Source organism: Microcaecilia unicolor, chromosome 4 (assembly GCF_901765095.1).
Source record: "Microcaecilia unicolor chromosome 4, aMicUni1.1, whole genome shotgun sequence".
In the NCBI taxonomy this organism is placed as follows: Eukaryota; Metazoa; Chordata; class Amphibia; order Gymnophiona; family Siphonopidae; genus Microcaecilia; species Microcaecilia unicolor.
The window spans coordinates 366,654,705-366,677,941 of NC_044034.1; the positions used below are offsets into that span (position 1 = coordinate 366,654,705).

The 23,237-nt window shown below is 44.2% G+C and overlaps 1 protein-coding gene across 1 annotated transcript in view; it reads left to right on the top strand.

Annotated features, from left to right (window-relative positions):
- CFAP47 (cilia and flagella associated protein 47) overlaps nt 1-23,237 on the top strand; it is a 1,083,264-nt gene that overhangs the window by 172,698 nt on the left and 887,329 nt on the right. The window contains 1 exon segment of the mRNA XM_030202357.1: nt 6,704-6,781. Coding sequence (XP_030058217.1) covers nt 6,704-6,781 — 78 coding nt within the window.

Below are 23,237 nucleotides of genomic sequence, written 5' to 3' on the forward strand. Positions count from 1 at the left end.
ATGCACGATGGGGGCACTGCCTTAAAGTTTTAAAGTGACAGTGCACCATGGCAGTGTCCGCACCAGGCTCTGTGAATGACCTCACCCACATGTGAGAACACCCGCTACAGGTCAGTAACTTTGCTATCCGCCTGCCCAGGTGCCGCTATAATATTGGCTCTCGATGAGTGGTACTGGGGCATCTAAAAGGAGGTGTTCACTTACAGAATTACCACCCATGTGTCCTTTTCATAGAATTGTCCGCATACTGTGAAGGAGAATCTAACATGTCTTCTTTAAATCTCTGGTTTCTTCCATATTTAAGTTTCACCTTTGTAAAATCACTGGTTAAATGCATATAAATCTGCTTTTTATATGTGTAAACAGAACCTCAGTTTCTAAAATTTGCTCCAAAAAGAGGCGTATTTTCAAAGCACTTAGACTTATAAAATTACATAGTAATCTGTGGAGCTTTGTAAGTCTTTGAAAATGAGCCCCAATGTTTACCAATAAATCATATAAATTCCTGCACTTCATGCTTTCAAATAAGCAGAACAGTGAAAATTGGCAAAAGATTATTCTCTGTTTTGAAAGGTGAAGAGGGTGAACTGTAAAAATAATACTGTGAAGTAACTTTTTAATAATTGTTAACAGAATCTTTGATTTTTCTTTTCTTTTCTGAAGCTTCTTGATATGACCCCGGTACCTGGAATGACTGTTGTACCCTCTCAGGGTGTGATACCAGTTGGTGGGATAGCCAAGATTGACATCTTCTTCACACCCAATGAAATATTTAAATTTGATTCCAAACTGGAGGTGAGCATGAAGGTGGAAAACCAAAATTAGGAGCAGTTACAAAATGCATTGCTTCTGCCCCCCCTTTCCCAGTCATCAGGGAAATCCTTGGTAGGTGCTTGGGGGTATCGGTGGGTGGAGAAAGGGGATTTTAACAGTCAGGGGAGTAAAGGGATGGAAATTTGATTAGTTTGAGGTGATGATGGTGGTGGTGGGGGGGGGGGGTATCGATGTGGGGGATGGGATTTTGACTGTTGGAGGAAGGTTTCAAGTGCTCCTTTAAGGGGGCTCCCTGGGAACAGCAGGTCACAAATTAGATGCCCAGTTCTCCCAGAGAGAAAAGATAACACTAACTCAAAGTTGACATCATCTTAACATGAGTAACACAGTTGCATTATTGGGTCTGGAAAATAATGAGGTGCATGAGGTGCTTTGCGTGCTTTGCATCTCATTATTATTTTGCTCATTTTGTGCTACCAAATCATGTGTTAAGTGCAAGTAATGCATGCTTTTGCCATTTAGTAACACAGTAAATGACGGCAGATAAAGACCTGTACGGTCCATCCAGTCTGCCCAACAAGATAAACTCATTTTACATGGTATGTGATTCTTTATACCCGAGTTTGATTTGTCCTTGCCTTTCTCAGGGCACAGACCGTAGAAGTCTGAATGTGTTATTTGGGCAAAAATTGTGCAGCATAACCCCTAGGAGTAATATTATGAGACTTGCTAGGATTAAACAGGCGCCTTTTTGAAGCTAACACCTGCCAGGGAAGGACAGACTAGGGATTGCTCCTTCTCCACTCACTAGCCATCAGAAACACCTAGTAGGTCCATGGTGTGTCTTCAGAGTGGGTGGGGAGTCTAGGGGAAGTTCCTTTTGGGGTGGAGAGATTTGGTGGTGTCATCTGGGGGTGGAGGTCTGTTCCCAGGGGGTTAGAGTGTCTTCAGGAGAGGTAAAATGCAGTATTTTAAATCAGCCTAGTCACTTTCCTCCTTAATCTGTCATTTTTTAAGGTGCCACCAGTCTCTCTGTTCTTTTGTGTTCAAGGTGTCGAACATTTGGCAGAAAAAAAGATTTTGGGTGAATAGTTAAACTCCGTGATCGGTTTTCGTTGGAATCGCAGGCTGCAGCATTTAAAGATATATTCGAAATCTAGATATTGGCACTGATCATGAGCAGGGGGCACTAAGGGATTGTACTCGGTCCAGAAATTGGAGAATGAACCAGCCCAGTGAAGATAATGTGCCCCGCAAACTCCACTGCAGTTGACACTACCAGAGAGTGGAATCCGAGCATGGAGGAGCAACTGCTGTGCTGGGCGGGCAAACTCCTGGGATGCTGTGACCAACCCAGCAGCGCGACAGACTGAGTGACGGGCTGCAGGCACGGAAGAGGAAGCAGCCACACTGTGGCAATTGCCCGTGGCTAAACATCACGACCAGCACTGCAGCTTACACTACCAGAGAGAAACGGATGTCCTCAACAGAGAAGACCCTAGTCATCCCGGTAAGGGTTTCAGAAATCCAGCCCAGCTCAGACCGAGATGAGAGGCGGATGCCTTCGGTCTAAGAGCACCGTGAGTGAGAAGATATTTCAGAGGAGAGACCTGCTGACAATCTAGGAGAGAGGAAAGAGCCGAGAACCGGTAAGGAGGGGAGGCAAAGCCAAGTCCAACACTCGGGCACGTCTCTGAAGTTATATTACCAACTCGGGAAATCCTCTTCATATTGTCTAGACTAGTCCAAAGCAGAGCTAGGGAAAAATGACCAGATTCAGCCAAATTTCCATGGGTGTGAGTGGCAAACCACAGCAAACTCATGCTTCTGCAGAACTCCATTGAAATGCTCCCACCACAGGAGGGAGCAGCTCCGTCACTGGGGAATAGAAAGGCGGGCGATCCAAAAGCCGAGTGACACATGCCCTTGCAGCATGGTGGCCCCCTGATCCTTGGTGGGTTTGCAAGCGCATATTTGAACTGTGAACGCTTTGTCCCTAGTGCACCTTGGATTGCCATGCGGACCATCCCCTGGAGATTTGGTTTTGCCACACAGTTCCGCACCCACCTGGAATGGAAGCTGGACTCTTCCGCTTGTCCTGACCCAGTATCTTTTCTAGACACCTACAAAAAAAAGGGAAGGAAAAAGAAAGAAAAGAAAGGAGCAGTACTTAAAGCCAACACCACTTAACCTAAACAAAGTGGAAACTACCATCACCCCTCAAGTTGCACCATCTTACCCCACAAACATAATGGCGGCCTCCACTGTTACTCTGTACTGGCTCCTCACTCTGACCTACCTGTCCCGTTGGACCAGGCCACAACTAAGTGTGGGCCTTGTGGCTGAATCAGCTTCTAATGTCCCGATTCACCAATGGCCCATCCAAGTAATCTTATCTACTGCACAGACCTACATAACCCAATAAAAATTACTGCCAACGTGTGAAAATGGAAAAAAAGGCAACACCTAAAATGCAAACACAACCTGGTAAAAATTAAAACACACTGCACTCAGAAGAAAGACAGCACCCCCATCCCATGCTACTAGATCAATGCCCTTCCCTATCTGCAATAAGGCACAAGTCCTAAATGACTAGATGACCGAATCTCAACCAGGGTGTGTCTTTCTAGTACCAACATGGATCCACTGTGTATTGGACCCCATAGTACATGACCTGTGTCCTCAAGGTTCAAAATTGTGTCTCTGTCCAGAGAGGGAAACAGAGGTAGGGGAGTGGCACTGATTCACAACAGCGAATTCAAAATCACCTTAACTGACTCATTCCTCTTGCCTAACCTGGAAATCATGGCATACAAAATCAGCGAAAAGTCACTATGAGAAAAGATAACATGTATATTGTTCTACTGCCCTCCTGGATGCTGGGCCTGGGCGAAGGAGACGCTCTATGACTTTGTCCTAAAAACCTCACTAGACTCCCAGTTCAACATACTACTGTGAGATATCAATATTCACTTGGAAGACAGGAATGACCAAAAAGTTATTGAACTTTACTATATGCTAACAGCCATGAATTGCTCCGCGACTCAATCCACGGTGACTCACTCAAAGGGCCATCAACTAGACCTGCTAGCCTGCTCAAGTGGAGCCACTCCATTAGCATCTCCAATGTCGATTGGGAACCAGTCATATGGTCGGATCATTTTACGCTCAACTTTAACGTGAACTAGGATCGAGAAAAGGAAGGTGTCACCAATCCTTCCACAAAATACGTGAGGTAGAACTGATGTAGATTTATTCTGGGACTGGTTTAAACACACTCAACTGATCAACTACCGGGAGAACTTTGGAGCTGAATGATTAGAACACAGTGAGAAAACTCAGGACGACAATGCCCCATACACCTGGAAGACTAAAAATATATGACAGAATAACAACTGGTACGATCCAGAGCTAACGTCACAAAAACGAAAATGCAATTAGAATGTTTTTGAACAGCATCCACACCTGATGTAAATTTTTGACCCTCGCAGTCGCTCCTCTAAGTTTTCTTTTCACCGTTCTCATTTTTTCATAGTCTCCTTTTTTAAAGTTAAACGCTAACGTATTTCCTCTGTATACTTACTTCAAAGCTAATATCAAATCCGATCATATTATGATCACTGTTATCAAGCGGCCCCAGCACCTCCCGCACCAGATCATGCGCTCCACTAAGGACTAGGTCTAGAATTTTTCCTTCTCTCGTTGGTTCCTTTACAAGCTGCTCCATAAAGCTGCCCTTGATTTCATCGAGGAAGTTTACCTCCCTAGCACGTCCCGATGTTACATTTACCCAGTCAATATCAAGATAATTGAAATCACCCATTATTATTGTGATGCCCAGTTTGTTTGCGTCCCTAATTTCCTTTAACATTTCTGCATCCGTCTGTTCATCCTGGCCAGGAGGATTGTAGTACACTCCTATCATTATCCTTTTCCCCTTTATACATGGAATTTCAATCCACAGTGATTCCAAGAAGTGTTTTGTTTCCTGTAGAATTTTCAATCTATTTGATTCAAGGCTCTCGTTAATATACAATGCTACCCCTCCACCAATTTGATCCACCTTATCACTACGATATAATTTGTACCCCGGTATGACTGTGTCCCACTGGTTATCCTCCTTCCACCAGGTCTCAGAGATGCCTATTATATCTAATTTTTCATTTAGTGCAATATATTCTAACTCTCCCATCTTATTTCTTAGGCTCCTGGCATTCACATATGGACATTTCAAACTGTGTTTGTTGCTCCTATTTACATCATGCTTAGTACTTGACAGTACTAATTTGCAATCTTTTGTCTGATTTTTATTTTTATTTAGGGACCTGGATTTGAGCTTTCTACCTAAGAGCATAAATTTGGCTTCCAGAACCTCTCTCCCACATTTTCCTATGTCACTGGTACCCACATGTACCAAAACAGCCAACTCCTCCCCAGCACTATATAAAATCCTATCTAGGTGATGCATGAGGTCCGCCACCTTCGCACCAGGCAGGCAAGTCACCAGGCGATCCTCACGTCCACCAGCCACCCAGCTATCTATATGCCTAATGATCGAATCACCAACTACAACAGCTGTCCTAACCTTTCCTTCCCGGGCAGCACTTGAAGACATATCCTCGGTGCAAGAGGATAGTACATCCCTTGGTGGGCAGGTCCTGGCTACAGGAGAACTTCCTACTTTACCAGCTTCATCGCCTTTGATTATGCCAATTTGGGCGACCCTGTGAGAAGGACGCCCGTCTTCCGATTTGTGTCGAAAGATGGGCGTCCTTCTCTATCGAAAATAAGCCTGATAGAGTTTTAAATTTAGCCCTGTATTGTACTGGTAGCCAGTGAAGTTTTTGCAAAAATGGTGTGATATGGTCACGTTGCTTGCAACTTTCTATGAGTCTTGCTGCTGCATTGTCAATCAACTGGAGCTGGTGTAGGCCCTTTGTAGTCAGACCATTGTATAGTGCATTGCAGCAATCTAGTCTTGATGTTATCATGGCATGTACAATTAAAAAATTCTTTTAAATATTGACCCTAATGTGTTTTAATTTTGAAGTATTTGTTACATTTGGCAGTCAGTATTCAGCCTGGGCACCGGCATTGAATGTTCCACTCTCACCGGACATATACTAGCCATGGGGAGTTATATGAGTCCCAGCCAATATTCCACTGGGATATGAATAAGGAGAGTATACATTTTCCCCTCCTGGCGCCTCCAGCAAGTCACTGATCTCCCTCCTATCCCTCCATGACAAGCTTCTGATCCTCTTTCCTGGCCTCCTTGACAAGCCTCTGATCCCATTTGGCCCCCCTGAAGGTTCTGATCTCCTTCCTGGCTCTTCAACAAGCTTCTGGCCCCCACAACAAGCTTCTGATCCCTCCAAAAGTTCCATTATGGCCCCCCCCTGGCCTAGCTTAACTGGTCTGGAAGTCTAGTGGCTCATGGGGGCAGGAACAAATCTCACTTCTGCCCATTGCAGCTCCTAGCTGGAAATAGCTGCCATGACCTTTAGCAATAGTCTTGCAGTTCTGGTGTGTAGGAAGCCACAAGGGGCAGGAGTTAGTGGGATTGGGTCCTACCCCCATTGACCACTAGACCACCAGGCCAGTTAAGGTAGGCCTGGGGTAGCCTACTAGAATTTGGGGAGGGAGATTGGAAGCTTATCAGGGAGGGGGCAGGAGGAGAGATGAGAAGCTTGTCGGGGGGGATGTCTGGGAGGAAGGATTGGAAACTTTTCTGAGAGGGGAGATCAAAGGCTTGTCATGGGGAGCTGGGAGGGGGATCAGAAACTGAGAGGAGAAGAGGTGACACACTGCTGCTGGAATTTGTTTACAGCAGTTGATGGAGGGGCTTAAAACTACAGTCATAACATGTACTGCCAATAAAGTAGTTACTCTTTTATAATTGAGGACAATTGTTTCTGTTCCAATTTAGGTAGCTCTGCGTAATTCAAAATCAGCAGAGATTAAGATTTGCGGGTTTGTGGTATCTCCTGACATAGACCTCTCTGTGGTAAGTAACTGATATGTGGTTTTGATGGAGGTTGTTGTAAGGTTAATAGCCTAAAGTGTAAATTGTCTTATTCCTTCTGAAATGTCACAGTCATTGTTGGACTTAACTCTTATGATATCAAAACAAAGTGTAAGTCAGTTCTAAATGCTTGAAGAGTTGTTTGCATTCTCACCAAAGCTCGGTGTGACTTGTAAGCATGACGGTAGTGTAAAGTAAGGAGTGTACAAGGAATAGCATACAATTAATCTGCAAAATTTCAAAAACACAAGAAAATAAAGGTAAATATTTAAAAATACAGTAATGCAATAATGTTTCCTAAATCTACACTTACAAAAGAAAATCTCCATCTACCAACTTCTCACATAGAGTTTGTGACAAAGCCTTCTAAATGTTGCTCTCACATGACTTGCCTCTTTGGGGTTAAACCCAAGCATATGGTGTGATGCGATATATCTTGTTGGGCAGACTGGATGGACCATGCAGGGTCTTTAATTGCCATCACCTACTATGGAGCCCTTTTACTAAGCTGTGGCAATCACTAACGTTCTTACTGCAGCTAAAAATGTCTTACTGCAGAGTGTGGTCAGGCGTTCCACGGTACTTTGGGATTGTTGTGGAGAGTGGGCATATTCTGAGCTAATCGGTGAGTGCAGCTAAATTGCCACGTGTTAAGTGATTAGTGTGTAGTTAGTGCATGAGCCCTTACCAAAAGGCAGGCAGAGCTCTGAAGTCTCAAAGTGTGGCTGAGACGATGTTGCAAGGATGAGGGATTTAGATTTGTTAGGAACTGGGCAACATTTTGGGAAAAGGGGGAGACTGTTGTGAAAGGATGGCCTCCACTTTCACTGAGATGGAACCAGGCTGCTGATGCTCTTTTTAAAAAGGAGATAGAGCAGCTTTTAAACTAGAATGGGGGGGTGGAACTGACAGTCGCCCAGGAGCACATGGTTCAGTGTGGAATATCCTTGAAAGATACTATCAGGCTCATTTTCGAAAGAGAAGGACACCCATCTTTCGACAGAAATCGGAAAATTTATTTATTTATTTATTTATTTTATTGCATTTGTATCCCACATTTTCCCACCTTTTTGCGGGCTCAGTGTGGCTTACAATATGATATGAATAATGGAGATACAATTTGTTACAACTTGGTTATGGATTACATTGTGCAGAGTTATGCGAGACAATCGAAGTATCGTTAAGGAATATAATAACAATGGAATAAAAACATTGAAACATTGGAAGGAGACAACGGGAAGCTTAAAAGGCAATATTAAGACACGAAGACATATGGTTTACATATTTCTGTGAGTAAAGGTATGAGTGATGTGAGATTACGGGGATGAGAGTTCAGAAGTGGATGTACGATGCATTAATGAACAGTGAGTGTGGACTTTATGTGTTTTGGCTCTTTCCGTAAATTTTTTCAAAAAGATGGGTCTTCAATAATTTGCGGAAGGAGGCTTGCTCGTAGATCGTTCTTAAGTTGCGCGGCAGTGTATTCCAAAACTGCGTGCTCATGTGAGAAAAGGTTGACGCGTGCAGCGTCTTGTATTTCAAGCCCTTGCAATTAGGGAAGTGGAGGTTGAGGAAAGTTCGGGATGATCTTTTAGCGTTTCTGGGAGGTAAGTCTATTAACTCAGACATGTAGGCTGGGGCTTCGCTGTGAATGATTTTGTGGACTAATGTGCATACTTTAAAAGTGACGCGTTCCTTGAGTGGAAGCCTGTGTAGTTTCTCTCGTAAGGGTTTTGCACTTTCATATTTTGGTTTTCCGAAGATGAGTCTGGCTGCTGTATTTTGGGCTGTTTGAAGTTTCCTCAGTATTTGCTCTTCGCAACCTGCGTATAGTGAGTTGCAGTAATCCAGATGGCTGAGTACGAGGGATTGCACTAGGCTGTGAAAGACGGATCTTGGGAAGAATGGTCTTATCCTTTTCAGTTTCCACATGCAGTAGAACATCTTTTTAGTTGTGTTGTTTGCATGAGTTTCGAGTGTTAGGTGGCGGTCGATAGTGACTCCAAGGATTTTTAGCGTTTCTGAGATTGGAAGGTTTAGGTTTGGTGTGTTTATAGCGGTAAATTCATTCGTGTTGTATTGGGAGGTGAGTATCAGGCATTGAGTTTTTTCTGCATTTAATTTCAGACGAAATGCATCTGCCCATGTGTTCATGATGTGTAGACTTTGATTGATTTCGTTGAAGATTTCTTTGATGTCTTGCTTGAAAGGGATGTATATTGTTACATCATCGGTGTATATATATGGGTTGAGGTTATGGTTTGATAGGAGTTTTGCCAAAGGGATCATCATTAGGTTGAAAATGGTTGGTGAGAGGGGTGATCCTTGTGGTACTCCACATTCAGGTGTCCATGCTTTAGACGTGGTTGAATTTGATGTGACTTGATACGAACGCTGGGTTAGGAACCTCTTGAATCAGTTCAGGACATTTCCTCCAATGCCAAAGTATTCAAGTATGTGTAATAGAATTCCGTGGTCAACCATATCGAAGGCACTTGACATGTCAAATTGTAGGAGGAGTATATTGTTGCCGGTTGCAATTATTTGTTTAAATTTAGTCATAACGGTGACTAATACTGTTTCTGTGCTATGATTCGACCGGAATCCTGATTGAGCATCATGCAATATTGAGTGTTTGTTTAGATAGTTTGTGAGTTGTTTAGTTACCATTCCTTCGGTTATTTTGGTTATTAGTGGTATGGATGCTACTGGCCTGTAATTGGTTATTTCGCTCATGCTTTTCTTTGTATCTTTAGGAATTGGGGTGAGTAAGATTTTTCCTTTTTCTTTTGGGAAAAGTCCGTTTTGTAGCATGAAGTTTACATGGTTCGTTAGGTCTATTATAAATTGTTGAGGAGCAGATTTCATGAGGTTATTTGGGCATATGTCTAGTTTGCAGTGGGATTTGGCATATCTTTTGAGAGTTTCAGAGATGAGGTTTTCTGATAGTAGTTCGAATTCGGTCCAGGTTCTGTCTGCTGGGTGTGTTCCTTCTTCTGGATCTAGACAATCTAGAAGTGTGGCGTATTCGATAGGGCTAGCGGGTATTTTGAGTTGTAATTGTATAATTTTCTCCTTGAAGTATTTCGCAAGGTTGTCAACATCTGGTATGTCTTTGCCGTTGTTTGTAACTGGTGTGGTGTCTAACAGTTTGTTCACAAGGTTGAAGAGTTTATGTGTGTCTTTGTAGTTTGGTCCTATTATTGTTTTGTAATGTAGTCTTTTGGTCTGTTTTATGGTATATTTGTATTGTCTCCGAAGTAATTTCCAGGCGTTTAGTGTTTGTTCGTCTCTCTTTTTGTTCCATACGCGTTCTAGTTTCCTGACTTGTGTTTTAAGTTTTTTCAGCTCTTCGGTGAACCATGGATTTGCTTTTTTCCTGTGTGATGTTCTGGTTTGGATTGGGGCGATTTTGTCTAATGTTGTTGTACATAAATCGTCCCATTCTTGGAGGAATTGGATGGTGTCAGCATTTGTTGACCATTCATTCTGGTAGATCTGTTGCCAGAATGTTGTGGGGTCTATTTTTCCTCTAGTGTATGTTGTTCGCTCATGTTTATTGATTGTGTTTATGTGTGTTTTTCGCCAGCAGAGAGAGACATTTGCTTTATGGTGGTCTGACCATAATGTAGGTGTCCATCTTGTGTCAGTGAGTATGATAGTTGAGTCCGGTTCAAATTTGTTTGTTATGATATCTAGTGTGTGCCCTTTTTTGTGTGTAGGTTGCATGTTGGGTGCTTGCAGATCCCAGAGTTTTAGGAATTCTTTGCATTCTCGTGTGCTTGGTGAGGTATCATCTTCTAGGTGTAGGTTGATGTCTCCTAGTATAAGGATGTTTGAGACAGATACGCAGGAGTTCGAGATGAAGTCCATGAGTTGTGTTTGGGAGTCTTGCCATTTTCCTGGTGGTCTGTAGAATAGGATTGTGTTAAGGTGTCCTATTAGGTTTGGATGATTAATTCTTGTCGATGCAATTTCAAGTTGTGGTGAGGTAGATGCACCCGTGATTGTGATGGTGAATTCGGGTTTGTAAATAATGGCAAAATGGGCGTCCTTCTCACAGAGTCATCCAAATCGGCATAATCGAAAGCCAATTTTGGGCGTTCCCAACTGCTTTCCTTTGCGAGGATGACCAAAGTTCCTGGGGGCGTGTCGGAGGTGTAGTGAAGGTGGGACTTGGGCGTGCCTAACACATGGGCGTCCTTGACCCATAATGGAAAAAAAAAGGTTGTCCCTGACGAGCACTTGGACGACTTTACCTGGTCCTGTTTTTCTTACGACCAAGCCACAAAAATGTGCCCGAACTGACCAGATGACCACCTGAGAGAATCGGGGATGACCTCCCCCTACTCCCCCCCCCCCCCACCGGTCACTAACCCCCTCTCACCCTCAAAAAATATCTTTGAAAATATTTTGTGCCAGCCTCTATGCCAGCCTCAAATGTCATACTGAGGTCCATCACAGCAGTATGCAGGTCCCTGGAGCAGTTTTAGTGGGTGCAGTGCACTTCAGGTTTATACAATTTTCTATTCAGGGCATTCTGTTGCCATACCTTTCTCCCAGGGATTAGCGTTCACCTCAGCATCATTGTCTTCAAGTTCCTACCTCCAAGAACGTCCTCAGCAAAACTTGGGTATCCCTTTCGATTATGCCCCTCTATTGAAACAGGACATTTAGGGAATCTCATTAAAGATTTTTCAACAATGCTGAAAGCAAGCCAGGTGTGCTTAATGAGAGAGCAGGATAAAGGTTGCACACTATCCCTCTCAACTTCTAAGCAGGTTGTAGATGCAAGGAAAAAACAAATGCTGTATATAAATGCTAGAAGCCTAAAAAATAAGATGAGAGAGTTAGAGCCTATAGCACTAAATAATGAGGTAGATGTAATAGGCATCTCAGAGACTTGGTAGAAAGAGGATATTCAATGGGACACTGTCCAGCTTATTTTTGAAGGAGATCGCCGGCCATCTTCCGACACAAATCGGGAGGTGGCCGGCGATCTCCTGAACCCGGCCAAATCGGTATAATCGAAAGCCGATTTTGGCCGGCACCAACTGCTTTCCGTATCGGAGCCGGCCAACCTTCAAGGGGACGTGTCGGTAGGATAGCGAAGGCGGGACGGGGGCGTGGTATAAGATGGCTGGCTTTACACAAAAATGGAAAAAAGAAAGCCAGCCTTGATGAGCATTTCGCCGGCTTCACTTGGTCCCTTTTTTTTCGGGACCAAGCTTCAAAAAGGTGCCCCAACTGACCAAATGACCACTGGAGGAAATCGGGGATCACTTCCCCTTACTCCCCCAGTGGTCATCAACCCCCTCCCACCCAAAAAAAAAGGAAAAATATTTTTTTGCCAGCCTCTATGCCAGCCTGAAATGTCATACCCAGCTCCCTGACAGCAGTATGCAGGTCCATGGAGCAGTTTTTTGTGGGTGCAGTGCACTTCAGGCAGGTGGACCCAGGCCTATCCCCCCCTACCTGTTACACTTATGGTGGTAAATAGGAGCCCTCCAACCCTCCCCCACCCCACCAAAACCCACTGTACCCACATGTAGGTGCCCCCCTTCAATCCCAAAAAAAACGGACTAGATGTGGGAGTACCACACAGAGTGTGGAGGTGCACTTAATTCCCACGAAACAAAGTAAGGGAAAACAAAGAGGGGGTGAGGGAGATAGGCTCTTTTCAAATAATGGAGAAGATTGTAAGTAAAAAGTCGATTTGTTGTAATAAACATTACTTTTTATTTACAATCATACGTCTTCTCCATTGTTTGAAAAGAGCCTATCTCCCCCACCCCCTCTTTGGGTGCCCCCTTCACCCATAAGGGCTATGGCAATGGTGTAGAGTTGTGGGGAGTGGGTTTTGGGGGGGATTTGGGGGGCTCAGCACACAAAGTAAGGGAGGTATGCACCTGGGAGCAATTTTTGAAGTCCACTGCAGTGTCCCTTACGGTGCCCGGTTGGTGTCCTGGCATGTGAGGGGGACCAGTGCACTACAAATGCTGGCTCCTCCCACGACCAAATGCCTTGGATTTGGCCGGGTTTGAGATCGCTGCCATTAGTTTCCATTATCGTTGAAAACCAATGCTGGCCAGCTCCGACCGTATTATCGAAACAAAAGATAGCCAGCTATCTTGTTTCGATAATATGGTCGGGACGCCGCTTTACGGGACCGGCCTTGAAGATGGCCGGCCATATAGATGGCCGGCCCCATTTGATTATGCCCCTCTATATGACCCTCTACAGACAAGGATTGATTTATTTAAGTTTGAGAGGAAGTTTAAAATTCAATATCACTATGCTGGACAGGCTTTTTCAAGTAACGACACGTTTATGGTCAACCGCAAATCAGAATGGATACCACTAGGCCCAACACACCCACTGATTTCAGCATTCCATCAGTGTGTACTTAAGGATTTATCAACATTAGCAAATAAAAAGAAGAGGATCTTTTTTAACCTCTCTAAAGAAGAAAACCAGTCCTTGAAGAATCTGAAACGCAATAAAGATATAACTATCAAGCCACTAGATAAAGGAGGAGGTATTGTTATTATGAATATTGAAGGTTACATTCAGGAAGTCAACTGTCAATTATCAGACACAGCCTTCTATTGCCAGGCTCTTGGGGCCTGGATTGGCCGCTGTCGGAGACGGAGTGCTGGGCTTGATGGACCTTTGGTCTTTTCCCAGCGTGGCAGTGCTTATGTACTTATGCCTCCTTGATAAAGACCCTACGGAAGAGCTGAAACAGGAAATTGGTTTTTGGGTCAATTTTGGCTACAAATCCAGTTTCCTCACAGTGAAAGAGAGAGATTTTCTAATCACAGACCATCCAGTTTTACCTACAATTTATATGTTACCTAAAGTGCATAAAAGCTTAAACAATCCATCTGGACGACCAATAGTGTTGCCATTGGTTCCATCCTTGAACCCCTCTCAGTGTTTGTAGACACCTTGAGACCATTTATTCCACAGGTAAGAAGTTCTGAGAGAAGAGGACATTTCTCTGGTAAGTGAATGCTACTTTGCTTGTGCTTTGGGAACTTAAAGATTGGGGTTTAAAGGAGGAATTGTAGGTTAGTGTTAAGCAAACTTAAAAAGCAAATTTCAACAGCTAACAGAAAACAGCTAATCTCCATAGTCTTTTCCACTTAGTTTTAAAAGCCTTGTACCACAGCATTAACAGATAGAATCTAACAGCCACTGCAGGATCTAATTTAGTATTCCCACCCACCCACCCCTAGGACAACTCCTCATTTATAGACAGTTATTGTAATTAGGGTAACAAGCAAGGAGTGCTCTTATAGAGTTTTAAATACATTTCATTACCATCTAAGAAGGAAATACTAAATAAATCATACAATACACTATATAAAGTAAAAGACACTTTTATATTAGGCTAATATCCTTAATACTGTAGCAAGTTTTAAAATATTGGAAAACTCAAAAACACTAAGATGGAGTCAGCAGTCCAGCAGCGAGAGGGGTGCTATCCAGTCTTTTGCATTGAGTGTCACATGTATGATTATCTCCCAGTTGGTGAGATGTCATATGTTTGCGCCCGATGCAAAGAGCTCCTAGCTCTTAGAGAACATGTCCGTTCTCTTGAGGCTAGAGTAGCAGACTTGGTGGAGCTGAGGGAGACAGAGAGGTACATAGAGGAGACCTACAGGGATGTTGTAGAGAGGTCCCACCTCCAGTCTAGTAGCCCTTGTGCTACCTTGGAGGAGGGAGGTCTCCTAGAAGGAGAGCATCACCCTGGTGAAGTAGGAAGTACTCCTGTAGCCAGGACCTGCCCACCAGGGGATGTACTATCCTCTCGCACTGAGGATATGTCTCCAAGTGCTGCCCGGGAGGGAAAGGTTAGGACAGCTGTTGTAGTTGGTGATTCGATCATTAGGCATATAGATAGCTGGGTGGCTGGTGGACGTGAGGTTCGCCTGGTGACTTGCCTGCCTGGTGCGAAGGTGGCGGACCTCACGCGTCACCTAGATAGGATTTTAGATAGTGCTGGGGAGGAGTCCGCTGTCTTGGTACATGTGGGTACCAATGACATAGGAAAATGTGGGAGAGAGGTTCTGGAAGCCAAATTTAGGCTCTTAGGTAGAAAGCTCAAATCCAGATCCTCTAGGGTAGCATTTTCTGAAATGCTACCTGTTCCACGTGCAGGGCCCAAGAGACAGGCAGAGCTCCAGAGTCTCAATGCGTGGATGAGACGATGGTGCAGGGAGGAGGGTTTTAGATTTGTTAGGAACTGGGCAACATTCTGGGGAAGGGGGAGCCTATTCCGAAAGGATGGGCTCCACCTTAACCAGGGTGGGACCAGGCTGCTGGCATCGGCATTTAAAAAGGAGATAGAGCAGCTTTTAAACTAGAAATGGGGGGAAGGCCGACAGTCGCTCAAAAGCGCATGGTTCGGGAAAAGGTATCTTGCAAAGATACCTCACAAACAGGGAAGATAGGGTTTCTGGATAGTGAGGTTGCACAACAGACCGTGGTAGGCCAGGTGCCCTTAAATACAACTAAAGATCAGACAAAAGATGTCAAATCAATAGTGTCAGGTACTAAGCATCATGCAAATAAGAACAACAAACATACTCTGAAATGTCTATATGCAAATGCTAGGAGTCTAAGAAATAAGATGGGAGAGTTGGAATATATTGCACTAAATGAAAAATTGGATATAATAGGCATTACTGAGACCTGGTGGAAGGAGGATAACCAGTGGGACACTGTCATACCGGGGTACAAAGTATATCTTAATGATAGGGTGGACCGGACTGGTGGAGGGGTAGCATTGTATATTAACGAGAGCCTTGACTCAGATAGATTACAAATTCAGCAGGACACAAATCACACCTTTGAATCACTGTGGGTTGAAATTCCATGTATAAAAGGGAAAAAAGTGGTGATAGGAGTGTACTACCGTCCGCCTCGCCAGGATGAGCAGGTAGACACAGAAATGATAAAAGAAATCAGAGATGCGAACAAAATGGGCAATGTGATAATAATGGGTGACTTCAATTATCCGAATATAGACTGGGTAAATGTAACATCGGGACACGCTACAGAGATACAATTCCTTGATGAAATCAAGGACAGCTTTATGGAGCAACTGGTGCAGGAGCCGACGAGAGAAGGAAAAATTCTAGACTTGGTCCTTAGTGGAGCGCATGATCTGGTGAGGGACGTTATGGTACTGGGGCCGCTTGATAACAGTGACCATAATATGATCAGTTTTGACATCGACCTTGAAGTAACTGTACACAGAAAGTCAAATACGTTAGCCTTTAACTTTAAAAAAGGAGACTATGATAAAATGAGAAGAACGGTAAAAAAAAAAACTTAGGGGGGCAACTGAGAGAGTAAAAACTGTACAACAGGCGTGGACGCTGTTCAAAAATACCATCCTGGAGGCCCAGGCCATACATATTCCGCGAATTAGAAAAGAAAGACGGAAGTCCAAAAGACACCCGGCCTGGTTGAAAAGTGAGGTGAAGGAAGCTATTAGGGCTAAAAGAAACGCCTTCAGAAAATGGAAGAAGGAACCGTCTGAAAATAACAAGAAACAGCATAAGGAGTGTCAAAGCAAATGCAAGGCGCAGATTAAGAAGGCCAAGAGGGAGTATGAAAAAAAGATAGCATTAGAGGCAAAAAAACATAGTAAAATTTTTTTTTCGGTATATTAAAAGCAGGAAGCCGGCAAAAGAATCGGTTGGGCCGCTGGATGACCGAGGGGTAAAAGGGGCGATCAAGGAAGACAAAGACGTAGCGGAGAGACTGAATGAATTCTTTGCTTCGGTCTTCACCGAGGAAGATTTGGGTGGGATACTGGTGTCGGAAATGGTATTTCAAGCGGACGAGTCGGAGAAACTTACTGACTTCACGGTAAACCTGGAGGACGTAATGGGGCAGTTCGACAAACTGAAGAGTAGCAAATCTCCTGGACCGGATGGTATTCATCCTAGAGTACTGATAGAACTGAAAAACGAGCTTGCGGAGCTACTGCTAGTGATATGCAACTTATCCTTAAAATCGAGCATGGTATCGGAAGATTGGAGGGTGGCCAATGTAACGCCCATTTTTAAAAAAGGCTCCAGGGGAGATCCGGGAAATTATAGACCGGTGAGTCTGACGTCGGTGCCGGGGAAAATGGTAGAGGCTATTATTAAAAACAAAATTACAGAGCACATCCGAGGACATGGATTACTGAGACCAAGTCAGCATGGCTTTTGTGTGGGGAAATCTTGCCTGACCAATTTACTTCAATTCTTTGAAGGAGTGAACAAACATGTGGACAAAGGGGAGTCGGTTGATATTGTGTATCTGGATTTTCAAAAGGCGTTTGACAAGGTACCTCATGAAAGGCTACAGAGGAAATTGGAGGGTCATGGGATAGGAGGAAATGTCCTATTGTGGATTAAAAACTGGTTGAAGGATAGGAAACAGAGAGTGGGGTTAAATGGGCAGTATTCACAATGGAGAAGGGTAGTTAGTGGGGTTCTTCAGGGGTCCGTGCTAGGACCGCTGCTTTTTAATATATTTATAAATGATTTAGAGATGGGAGTAACTAGCGAGGTAATTAAATTTGCTGATGACACAAAGTTATTCAAAGTCGTTAAATCGCGACAGGATTGTGAAAAATTACAAGAGGACCTTACGAGACTGGGAGACTGGGCGGCTAAATGGCAGATGACGTTTAATGTGAGCAAGTGCAAGGTGATGCATGTGGGAAAAAAGAACCCGAATTATAGCTACGTCATGCAAGGTTCCACGTTAGGAGTTACGGACCAAGAAAGGGATCTGGGTGTCGTCGTCGATAACACACTGAAACCTTCTGCTCAGTGTGCTGCTGCGGCTAAGAAAGCGAATAGAATGTTGGGTATTATTAGGAAAGGTATGGAAAACAGGTGTGAGGATGTTATAATGCCATTGTATCGCTCCATGGTGCGACCGCACCTTGAGTATTGTGTTCAATTCTGGTCGCCGCATCTCAAGAAAGATATAGTAGAATTGGAAAAGGTGCAGCGAAGGGCGACTAAAATGATAGCGGGGATAGGATGACTTCCCTATGAAGAAAGACTAAGGAGGCTAGGGCTATACAGCTTGGAGAAGAGACGGCTGAGGGGAGACATGATAGAGGTATATAAAATAATGAGTGGAGTGGAACAGGTGGATGTGAAGCGTCTGTTCACGCTTTCCAAAAATACTAGGACTAGGGGGCATGCGATGAAACTACAGTGTGGTAAATTTAAAACAAATCGGAGAAAATTTTTCTTCACCCAACGTGTAATTAAACTCTGGAATTCGTTGCCGGAGAAAGTGGTGAAAGGGGTTAGCTTAGCAGAGTTTAAAAAGGGGTTGGACGGTTTCCTAAAGGACAAGTCCATAAACCGCTACTAAACGGACTTGGAAAAATCCAAAATTCCAGGAATAACATGTATAGAATGTTTGTACGTTTGGGAAGCTTGCCAGGTGCCCTTGGCCTGGACAGGATGCTGGGCTCGATGGACCCTTGGTCTTTTCCCAGTATGGCATTACTTATGTACTTATGTACTTATATATGGGCTTCTTCACATATCATTAATACTTTAGGATGTTGGGGGGCGTGTCAAGATGGCGCCGTGAGCGGACGTGTTGGAAGCGAGCTCCTGCCTTTTGCTTGCGGAATTTAGAAATATATACCTGTTTTTTCATAATGCCGCATACCAAGCGTAAAGGGACGACTCGGGGGATTCCCCTTTACCCCGCGACGTCCACACCGGCAAGCGGAGGTTTGGAACGCTTCTTCCCCGCATTGACCCGAAGAAGCGGAGCGGAGTCCTTAGCAGGTGGGACCGGTGAAGCGATCCCCCCGCAGGAAATAGAAGTTTCTCTCTCCCCCACTGTAAATGGGACTGACGGAACCATATAAAATTTTTCATTTACATGTTATGATTGTGTTATCTTCACTAATTCCTGCCCCCCCATTATTGGGGTCTAAGGAAGCCAATATTTTGTCTTTATTTGGACAATTTGTTTAATCATTATTTCTTTTTTCTTCTCTTGTATCGAGTATTTAATGGCTGTATTACACTTTTGCAGTATGCTAATTTCTGTAAAAAGTATATTAAAAATTAATAAAAATTATGAAACATTAATACTTTAGATGACTTTGCCGGAGATTTGACAGACGTTATTCTTGTCACCTTTCATTTATTGTTTATCATTTATTTACTATACCGTTACTTTTTACATAGCAAATCAGAACGGTTTACATCTTTAAAATGTACAAATAACATACATACATTGGGCAACACTGGATGAAAAAGAGAGGGTTCCAGATACAACAAGATACCAAAGTTAAAAAAAAAAGCACTCTATACTAACATACTGATATAGCCATTTTGCATGTGACATTCTTTGAATTTAAGTTTTTGGAAGAACATCCTTTTCAAGCTGAAGTCAGATACATCGATGATGTGCTGGTCCTCTGGAGAGGAAATATTGATCGACTGACACAGTTTTATGTTTAAATCATTTTTATTATCAAAATACAGTGTAAACTTCTCTTGTAACATTTCTCTTGTCATATTAACGTACTAACACTTGTTGGTTTGCAATTGTAAACATTTTCTTTTGTGTTTTATTTCCCCCCCCCCCTTGCCCCCCCCTTCCCTCCCCCAACTTCCAGGATCATACTAATGTCCGAAACAGTCTATTTTGTCCGAGATCCATATTGCTCCAGCTGCTCTAGTCTGGTTCGCATCCGTTGGTGAATCCTCTTCTGAGTACTTGGTTGTAGAGTATATAAAAATCTTCCCCAGACCTTCCTAAAGAAGCTGATATCCTGTGCTGTAGCCTCCATCAACCCACATAGTTCAGTGTGCAAGAGTTCTATCATCTTGGATCGCCAAAGATCTTTGGATGGGGGATTCCTTTCTCTCCATAGTAGTAATATTACTTTCTTCCCCGTCATTGAGGTCCTCTGCAGAAATCCTGTTAATCCGGCTGGAGCAGGTCTTTGAATATTGAATGTATCAAACAAGATTAGAGGGTCCGCCAGCATCTGTCTGCTCCAGTATCTTGTAATTTCTTTAAATATTAAGGTCCAAAATTGACGAATATATGGACAGGCCCAAAACATATGGCCCAGTGTGGCTTGAGCAACACCACATTTCATACACTCTCCCGTGCCGAATCCAGCTTTCTTTGCAGGGGCTGGTGCTATATAGAATCGCACCGCAAATTTGTACTGTTGTTCCCAGTCTCTAATATAAGTTGATCTGTGTAGAATTGAGTTAAGGTAGCCCTGTATTGTGTCCGCCGTAATCTCTCCTCCAATGTCCTTCTGCCAGTTGCTGGCTAGTCCGCAATAGTCTATATCCTCTGTGGAATCAAGAAGATATCTATGATGATACCGCAAAGGCACCACATTTTGCGATCCTAGTGTTAGTGCTGTGGCTAAAACCTCCTGCACATCTTCGCTTAGGTTTACTGCTCCTAGGGAAGTTGTGTAGTGTCGTACCTGCAAGTAGGCGTAATAATCTGTCTGTGTCCACCTGTATTCTTGTTGCAGTTCCTCAAACGGTTTTATTTGTCCGTCTTCATTTAAAAGTTGATAAAGATAGTGTATCTCCTGTTGCCTCCACCTTACAAAGGTCGCCTGCAAAGTTCCCGCTGGAAAATCTGGGTTCAAGTTTAAAGACAAAAATGGAGTGGCCTTCGCCGAGAATCCGTGCCTACGGCACAGCCACCGCCACATTGCCCTCAGCGAGTTAACAAACAGGTTTTTCCTTGGGCGGCTGCCAGATCTTGTTCCAGTTGTGTGTAATAGCCAGCTGGGATGTATATTGGGATGCATGGAGGCCTCCAGCTGTACATTTGTGAACTGTTGGCTGCCAACTAGCCAGTCTCTTGCATGGCGCATGGCACACGCCACAGTGAGGTATCTTAAATTGAGCAGTCCCATTCCCCCGTGTGTTTTTGGCTTATACATGATGTTTAAAGCCAGCCGGGGGCGTCTATTTTTCCAAAAGAACCGCCTTAACACAGCCTGCAGCTTCCTCTCTTCCCGTCTCCCCAGGTATAAGGGCAGCATTTGAAATTTATAGAGCCACTTGGGCACCACCACCATATTATACAATGCTATTCGCCCCGCAAGAGACAGGGGGCAAGACCCCCACAATCCCAGTAGCTGTGCCGTGTCCGCCAACAAGGGGGCCACATTTACATCGTAGATCTTGTCCAACTGAGTTGGTATTATAACTCCCAGGTACTTTATTTGCCCTGTGGCCCACTTGAATGGGAACGAGCCTTTCCATTGCATTTTTGTGGACTCTGATATTGGGAGTGCCAGAGACTTGCTGTAATTTAATCTAAATCCCGATATTGCTCCGTACCTCTGCAGTTCCATCAGCAAATGACTTACCGATGTTTGTGGCTTATCCACTAATAGTAACAGATCATCCGCATAGGCTAAGATTTTCAAAATCTCCCTTCCCACCTCTATTCCCACTATATCCGGATGCTCTCTTATTATACTTATCAAGGGTTCCAGTGTTATCACGAACAGTAGGGGGGATAGCGGAAACCCTGTCTCGTGCCTCTTTCTATCTTAAATCCTTGTGTTTTCACCCCATTCACCAGCAGGCATGCCATCGGGTCTGCATAAAGCATCTGCACTGCATGTATATACCATCCCCGCAAGCCCATCCAATTTAATGTCTCCCACATGAAAGGCCATAGCACCCTGTCAAAGGCGCGTTCCGCATCTAGACTTATCACCAAACTCGATGGTGCTCTGGTGGGGGCTTCTGTTAGGGCCGCTACTAATCGACGCACATTCATCACAGATTGCCTTCCACGAACAAATCCTACCTGTTCCGCTCCCACTATGGATGGCAATATCAGCGCCAAGCGCTCCGCCAGAACCCGTGACAGTATCTTAACATCTATGTTAATGAGCGATATGGGTCTGTATGAGGCTGGATCCAATAGGTCTCTTCCCGGTTTTGGTATTAAGCTAATCATAGCCTCATTGGTATATCTAGGGAATCTGCCGTCTTCCACAGCCTCTTCATAAAGATTTACCAGGGGCCCCACTATTTGGGCTCTTAGGAGCTTATAAAATTCGCTGGAAAACCCATCTGGACCAGGCGCAGAGTGCAATTTTAACTTCTGTATCGCCACCCCCACCTCTTTCACTCTTAAAGGTAAATCTATTTCTTTTAACTGTGCCTCTGTGAGTCTTGGCATTTTAGATCTTAGTAAGTACTCCAGAGTTTTCTCTTTCAGATCCCCTTCAGATTCCCCTTTATATAACTCTTCAAAATGTTTCCTAAATACTTCTGCAATATCCGCTGGGCGGGTAACAATCCCCCCTGCTCTCCCACGGAGCCGTGTTATATAGTGTGGCTTGCGGGCGCCTTTTACCAAGCGTGCCAGCATCCCCCCTGGTCTGTCCCCATATCTCTTGAGAGCATACTTCCGCATCACTATGGATCTCATGGTTCGTTCATGGAGTAAACTATTTAACTCCGTCTTTGCGTTTATTAGGTTTTCAAAAGTCCCCTGCATGGAATCTCTGTTATACTGTCTTCTCATCATCCTGACCCGCCTTTCTAATGCTATAATTTTTTGCGCTATTTTCTTATTTCTGAGGCTGATGTATGCTATCAAGTCCCCCCTGATCACCGCCTTTGCGGTCGACCAGAATAGACCAGGGCTATCCATGTGCTGCTTGTTATTTGCTGTAAAATCCTCCCATTTGCCTATTAGAAAGGATTTAAACTCGGGTGAGGTGAATAGATAGGCCGGGAAGCGCCACCCCCTAGGTTCTTGGTAATATGGCTGCATCTCCAGGTCTACCCATATCAACGCATGATCGGACACCCCCTCTGTGCCTATCTCCGCTTTAAGGGTTTGGGGGAGCAAATCCTGTGCCATCAGGACATAATCTATTCGTGATTGGGTTCGGTGGGCCCGCGACGTGTGCGTGTAATCTCGCTCCTCGTGTAAGAGTCTCCACGGGTCCACCAAACCCAGTGAGTCACAGAATCCTGCCAACAACGTGATCTCATCTGTTCCTCTCACGCCTCTAGGATTTGACCTATCCAGCTGAATGTCCATTACTTGGTTCATATCTCCCGCCATTATTAAAGGGTCCTTCCCATGTCTCTGGCACTCCGCCATCAGTTTGGCATAAAATTTTTTCTCTCCTGTTTGTGGGGCATACACCGCCACCAGTGTACGTATCTGTCCTTGCAAATTCAGGCTTACTCCCACATAGTGGCCCTCCGTGTCTGCAAACAGCATTTTGGCTTTGGCCGCTAGGTTTTTATGCAGCAAAATTACTACTCCGCCCTTTCTACCACTAGAAGGAGACCCAAAAATTTCTCCTACCCAGTGTCGCTTAAGTTTATCTTGCTCCTCCTGTGGCAAACGCGTTTCCTGTATACAG